Source organism: Hipposideros armiger, unplaced genomic scaffold, assembly GCF_001890085.2.
Source record: "Hipposideros armiger isolate ML-2016 unplaced genomic scaffold, ASM189008v1 scaffold_170, whole genome shotgun sequence".
Lineage (NCBI taxonomy): Eukaryota > Metazoa > Chordata > Mammalia > Chiroptera > Hipposideridae > Hipposideros > Hipposideros armiger.
The window spans coordinates 2857208-2864407 of NW_017731520.1; the positions used below are offsets into that span (position 1 = coordinate 2857208).

The 7200-nt window shown below is 45.7% G+C and overlaps 1 protein-coding gene across 2 annotated transcripts in view; it reads left to right on the plus strand.

Annotated features, from left to right (window-relative positions):
- CHMP4C (charged multivesicular body protein 4C) overlaps window positions 1-7200 on the plus strand; it is a 42002-nt gene that overhangs the window by 19469 nt on the left and 15333 nt on the right. Inside the window, exon 3 of one of the 2 annotated variants that reach the window (XM_019651981.1) lies at window positions 1962-2128. In XM_019651981.1, the coding sequence (XP_019507526.1) occupies window positions 1962-2128 (167 nt within the window). Of the gene's footprint in view, window positions 1-1950; window positions 2129-7200 lie in introns of both variants that reach the window. The other variant, XM_019651980.1, reaches the window with a different exon arrangement.

A 7200-nucleotide genomic window follows, 5' to 3' on the forward strand; every position in this document is an offset into this window, starting at 1 on the left:
GCTTATGACCCCATTTCCAGAAGAGCAAACTGAAGCTCAAGGAAGTGAAGAGACTTATCCAAGAGCACACACCTACCAAGTCATGGAGGAAGGATTCACACACTGGCGGTGGAGGCCATACGTTTTCTATTATATCATGCTGTCATTCAACCGGGTGCATGAGACTACCAAATTTATTCATTTAATACTCGTTCATTTCGTCTTCTGTAAGATAGGCCAATAATAGTATCTACTCTTAGAGTTTTTGTGGAGTTAATGCCACACATCACATAAAACACACAAAGCATTTGCACAAGCTTGGCATATAGCAAATAACGAATGTTTGTTTTTGTTATATGCTCGTGTTTTGTTGGCCATGTGCTAGATACCAGGGGAACAGGAGAAGAGAATCTTTCCTCAGAGGGGAGGCGGGTGGAACTGATTTTACGAGTCATTATAAGACAGTGTGATAAATGCAGCAGCAGCTGGGGGTCCACAGACAGGGTGTCAGCGGTGGGCGGGGGGCGGGGGGGTGGACTGGCCATCCTCCCTGTGGAGGGAGGAAGCCCTCACACGGCTCTGATGCGGAAAGCCTCTCTACAGAGTGGTTTTGTGAGTAGACCTTGATGCTAGATGACTTAAAAAAAATGTTCTGGCTCTTTTCTGAAGGAAAGGTTAAACAAATAGAAACTGTTCTATATTAAGGGTAAGTACTGTTCAGCAAGCACTTACACTGTGGTGCTGCATCGGGAGAGAGAAGCAGAACAGAGCCCGAGGGAGCCCCGGATCTCCGCAGTCCACAGGGCGGGGAAGAAAAGTGACCACTCTAAAGGGAAATATAGACAAACAGCCCACACCCAAATGAAAGCCTTTCTTTGGCAACTGTGGTAACCCCAGCCTTTCTACTTGCTGCCTACCCACTGACGGAAGCCTGCCTGTTGGGTGCCCCACCCATGTCCTCTACGGAGCTTCGCACAGCCTTCCCTTTCAAGAGAGCGGCCCCAGAGACAGACACACTTACGTAACTACCAGAGGCACATCAGCTTATACTGACTATTCTAGCCTTTACGTTATACGTATGAACCCAGAAAAATCAGAAGAATTTCGAGGAAAGGCGATTGCCTGCAAGAGGAAGATCAAGATAAGCAAAGCAACCATCTGAACCCAAGAGAAGAGAAATCATGGAAGAAATTTTTAAAAATGTTAGAAACAGAACTGGGGTTAGTATCTTCAGGGAGATTCCAGAGGCTAGTGCGTTATAAGACAAGAGTGAGCTGCCATATAAATGAACAGGTAGAAGAAAAAGTTCTTAGAAATTGAAAGAATAATTAAAAATAAGTAAATAAAAGGGTAAAACAGTAGAATAACTACAGCTGAAGACCGCTTCGTGATCTGGAATATAAAGTGAAGGAATTCCCCAAGAACGCAGAACAAAAAAGAGATACATTAATAGACTGAAGGATAGACCCAAGGAATCCAGCATCCATTGCCACTCACTGTGTATCTTCCACCAAGCCACACATCTTGCCTGGGTCTCAATTAACTTGTCTTTGAGACAAGGAAACGGGTTTACAGTAAACAGTCATTAAAGTTCTTCCTTCCTCTAAAGTTTTATTTTTCTATTGCATGAGTTTTACTCCTATTTTTATATATCTATCTTTTTTTTTTTTTTAAAGCCAGTGCTGACAGAAACAGTTCTGTGGTACATTCTATGGAGTATGAAAGTTGACTTTTCACCCTCTGACACTTTCATCCGGGTCTTCGGATGACAAGGATAACAAGGGTTGCGGGAGTGATAACTGTTGCAAGTGATGGGAAGACAGGGCTTACTCTTGAGTATCTCAGCGTTACCTGGTCTCCTCTTTGTCTGTAGGTGTCAACAATGCTGAGTCCCTGGTTGGTGCTGAGCAAATGTCCCCCGAGTAAGTGACTGGGCTGTGTCCTTATAAACGTGGCTTCTCCCTTATTTAGCTGCATTGCAGGCACTCAAGAGAAAGAAGAGGTTTGAGAAGCAGCTCACCCAGATTGACGGCACGCTGTCCACCATCGAGTTCCAGAGAGAGGCTCTGGAGAACTCGCACACCAACACCGAGGTGCTGAGGAACATGGGTTTTGCAGCCAAAGCCATGAAAGCCGTCCATGAAAACATGTGAGTGGCCCTGGGCTCCCTCTGAGCCAGAAATCCCCTTGGTGTTGGGAGAGCTGGATGACGACTTGGGCAGGAGCAGACTTACCCTTTTGAGCCTCTTGGACATGTCAGGATGGAATGCTCCCTCGGAGAATGAGGAGAAGTGATGGTGGCAAAAAACAAAACAAAACATAAAGATGAAAACATGGCGGACAGTCATTCTGCGTTTAAGGTTCCCCAGCCGCCTGACACGCCACCTGTAACATCTCATCCTATAATTTAAAGAAGGCTTAAATGTCAACACCTGGGAGGGGGTTAGAACGATGGAAGAGTGGGTGTCATATTTTGGTGGGAATCAAAATCGCCCAGAAAGCTGCTAATGAGACCGCAGATGCCCAGGCTCCTTGAGGAAGGGTAGGCACTGGGCCTGTGCACTTGTAACCAAGTTCCCCAGGTGGCTCTGATCCTAACCCATGTAAGAGAATCCACTGGCACAGAATAACAGTTATGCGCATGGAGTGGGGGCTCAGATTTTCTGGGTGATCATCCCAGGTCCACTGCCGACTATCCTTGGGCAAATTACCCCACCCCCTTTATTCAGGTTCCTTTTCTGTAAATTGGAGATAATAATAGTATCTGCCTTATGTGGTGATTGTGAGCTGCAGTCAGATACTAGACATAATTTACTTAGTTCCTGGGACAAAGTAAGCAATCCGTAATCAGTATTCATAGTGGTCGTGGGGCTAGTGCCCATGTGCTTTGCATGCACACGGGGCATCAACGTTTTTTCTCAAACTCACCCCTAGGCCCAAATTTCAGCTGCTCCTTTCTCATACTCCATTTTATAAATAAATACTTTATATGTTTGTTATAATTCTAAGAATTAGAAATAAAGGGTGGGAGGAGAATGGTAAACGTGTTCTTTCTGATTGCTACATGAAATTACATAAAAAATACTCAGTTTTTTCCATATATGGAGCCTGGGGAACGTGCAAAAGACTCATTCCACTGGGAATCAGCATTTCGGGGTCTAGGTTGCTTCATAAGAGGAAAGGTGTCACTTCTCTGATACCCATCGGTTTGGCCTAGTCCCGGAGAAGCAGCGCAGGTCCTGTACTTCATTCAGCCCCTGAGTGCTTAGGCTTAGGGGTTAGGGGCCAGCGGGCCCTTCGAAGCAGCTGTCCACCCTCGGTTTGGGCTGCCCAATTCCTTGGCTGCAGTTGCTGGTCCTTTCCAGGCGACTTAGGCCTAATCCTGCCCTTCCCAGTAAGCTCCCAAGGCGGGCAGCAGCACTGGGGAAACCCTCAGGGAATCAGGACTTCCAAGCTACTAGGCATTCTGGAAAATGGTCCTCTAGTTCCAGATTTCAGCTTCTACAAAACGCTGCTGCCAGACAGGGGCTGCCGAGAGCTCTCCCAGCTTATCTTACTCATGGTGGTCCTTGGGGTCCATGAAACCAGTTCCTGCAGAGCTGATACCTCGTAGCATATATTTAAACTTTACATGTGCCCTACCAGATAAAATTTCAAAATGGGTCTACAAGTGTTCTTCTAAAATAATTGTTATAAAATAATTTGCTCTCTCAAATGTGACTCCCAAACGTGATGGCTATTTATTTAATATTTAAAACATCTGTGCATATTCAGGATTATTCGATTTTCGAAATGCAAATCATTTTTAAAGTTGATCAATGTTGTCACCAGGAATATTCGTGATCCTCCTGAAATAACTGAGTGTGTGTATATGTGTGTGTATATATATATATATATATATATATATATATATATATATATATATATATATATATATNTGTGCGATGTCTTTCATCATTTATGTTTCCCGTGAGCAATGTGTTTGAGTCCACGTGTGGACAGCCACCTGCTTCAACATGGGCCTCCTCTGGCACGCGCTCCTTGGCTCTCCAGAGAGAGCTGCACACCCCTCTGTGTAGCCCCTGAACCTTGTACACGTCTCCTGTCATCCCTTCTGCGTCCCCTCTGCTGCTTGAGGTGAAGGATGCAATGTAGGCATGCTTCTAGCCCTGGGCACAGCTCCTGTAACAGAGGAGGCGGGTCACAAATGCTCATGAGTGAGGAATAAGTGACTGAAAGCCCGTTTCCTGTTTCAACTCCTCAGAGACTGGAGCCTATGGCTTTGTCCCCACAGCGCCTCAGGTGGCCGAACTTCCTCCATGCTTGTGGACTGACAAATGGATGGATTAGGAATGTTTTACAAAAGTGAAGAAAGCTGGGGAAATTCGCGATGAGGCGGCCCTGGCCAAATGAGTGCTAGAATTTTCTAGTATTCGCCCCAGCTGTTTCTAATCTAACCCTTCACTTTGAACGGAAACTGTGGTTTTATTCCGTTGGCGGAATGCTTGTGAGGATGCTTATTCGGATTGTGTTTTTCGAGAACTATATAAAACAAGCTGCCACAAACAGAAGGCGTTCTTTAATCAATGAAGTGACTTGTATGGGAGTAAGGAGGGGGCTTCCATTAAAGTTGATGGAAGTTTTTCCAATAAAACAACGTAATTGTGAGACTTCCTCGTTAAAAGCAAATGAGGATGTAACCAACTATGTATGTATTTTCAGCGCTCTCTGGGATCACTTTTTCCAGGCTTTTCTAGAGACCGCCCCTTTCCAGAGACAGTTCCAGAGAGAGGAACTGTCGTAAAGCAGTTTCCTAGTTCACAACAGGGTTGTCTGCAGTCATGGATATAGGGGCTCATGTGAAAGTTTCTTCCTTTTGGTCAACTAATGGATCAGCAGTGCACATATTTAGATCCCTAAATGAGTGAAGGACAACAGATTGACCTGGCTGCCCCACTAATTATATGAGCAATGAAACTACAACCCTTTTCTGCTGATTTAAGATATTTTCATAGGCGACCCAAGCCTTCCTGCGTTGGCAACACAGCCAAGTTGCACAGAGCCTGGCTGGATTTGGATTCAAGGGGCTAATTCTTAAGTTTCAGTCCCTATCCTCAGTGGGCTGGAGTGCGGGCTCTTCACGCTCCCCCAGCAGCAGTAGACAGAGGACACGCCTGTGACGCCATTGCTGGAGGCACAACGCTGGTCGATACGCGCCTCCCTGCTGTTTCTCCAGCACAAAGGACTACAGTCAACTCCTTTGTTTCACGGTGAATGTCGTCCAGGTTTCGCCACTGCTGAAAAGCACACACAAGTGCTTGGAAGATTGAATTGCACCTTCCATGCAGGTTGAGTTACCGGACCTAAAAATGTTCCCCTTTGCCAAATCAGGAGCGAGCCTTCATTGGCAGGATTTGTGGCACGTCTTTGAAAAAGGACAGCCGTTTCTCTCCCAGATGGTTTATTAGAAAACAATGTCAAAGCCTGTCCGACACCTGGTGGGGCTGCTGGCATCACCCTTTCCTGTGAGAAGCAGGTCACGGGGAGACGCCTCACGTCCGCTCCTTGGCGCTTTGGAACAGAAGCCTCTTGTCTCAGTGTTGGGAGGAGCTGACTGTGCCTGGCAGAATCTGCAAGAAACGTCAAGCGTCCTGGGGCCAGATCCAGCCATGTGGGAACCATTGGTTTTGCCCACACAAGGGTTTTCTGAACATTGTAAATCAGCTTTTAAATTGGGGGTGGATTTTGCATGCAAATCCAGATGTCCTGCTTCTTTGAACCAGGGCGAGGCTCGGCCTGCGTTCAGCATGGCAGCTGTGGACTAGAGCCCAGAGGTGTTGTGTCCATGAGATCAGGTTAATGTTCTCCAGTCGTCACGTCCCATTGTCCCTGGGGTTCCCTGATCCGGGGCCAGTGTCCACTGCCGTTTATTGCCACACTTGTATGATTTTCTATCGTTACTGTAGGGAAACGTTCCTCTCTCTTTTCCTCTCTCACAGGTGAGAAAGCGAAGAAGGCCTTTCCCCTAACCTCTTGTCTGCTTCACTTACTCTCATCATCTGCCTGGCTCCCCAGAGCTGGGGACTCAGGGGCAGGCCAATCTGTAGTCTGTGGCGTGGAAATGATAGTGTAAGTTGAGATCGCCACGCTGGGTAGATTTTCAAGTTTCTCCCAGATATTTTGAAGGGCAGACACCATATGGTAACAGAAGCATTTAAAACGGTGCCCAAACCAGGACTTACTGTTACTATAACAAGCATTTGCAAGGTTTGGCATTATACCATGTTCTTCTTACCTTACGGTTCTGACAACCCTGTGAAGGACATGAGGGTGACTCGGAAGTCCCTGATATTTAGTAATCATGCACTGTGTGCCAGACACTGCACTTAACACTGTGCATGTGTGATTTAATTTAATCCTCAACAACCAAATGGGTTGTAGCTCCATGTTCCAGTAAGCGACTTACGTAAGGACACATAGCTATGGGTAGATGGAGCCTGGTTTGAAAGGAGGAAAACTGACTCCAGAATACCATGTTCTATTGTCATCCTCTAGGTATCATTGTCGTTGTTACTCAAATGAGCAAACATCCCTTACAAAGAGTGAAGGTCACATGCCAAGGCCATTATGCATACTTATTAATTGACAGAGGTGGGATTGAAACATAGATCTGGTGGCCCCAAAGCCTCATCCTTTATAGTCAGTTGCTTCCTGATGTTCAGACAGTACTCTAAAGTTAATGCTTATTAGGGAACATAGCATACATGTTAATGAGAACTTTAATATTTTTCTCAGGAAAAAAAAGAAAAAGAAGATGCTTTCGGGTCAATAGGTTCCAAATAAGCGTAGACACCGAACCAGCTTGACAAGACAGGGAGGAGACACACTTTGGACATTCCCCTGTGGGTATGGTGGGTAGGGGTGTATTTGGAGCTCAGCTGCTCAGGGTGCATAGTCATACTCTGAAGAGTATTTTCTGCTGCACCCTTGGAAAGGTGGAGCTCTTTCGTAATATTACATTCCTGTGATGGTGACGTCTGGTGGAAAACGGGTACCTTGTTGCTCAGTGGTCTCAGAAATAAGATACACCATCTTAATCATTAATGAGTGTTAAATGAATGGCTATTATTAGTAATAACAACGAGTTGCTAAGTCCCTACCATGCACAGGGATCGTATACAGTGTTTTCCATAAATTAGCATTGATTCTTTTTTTTTTTTT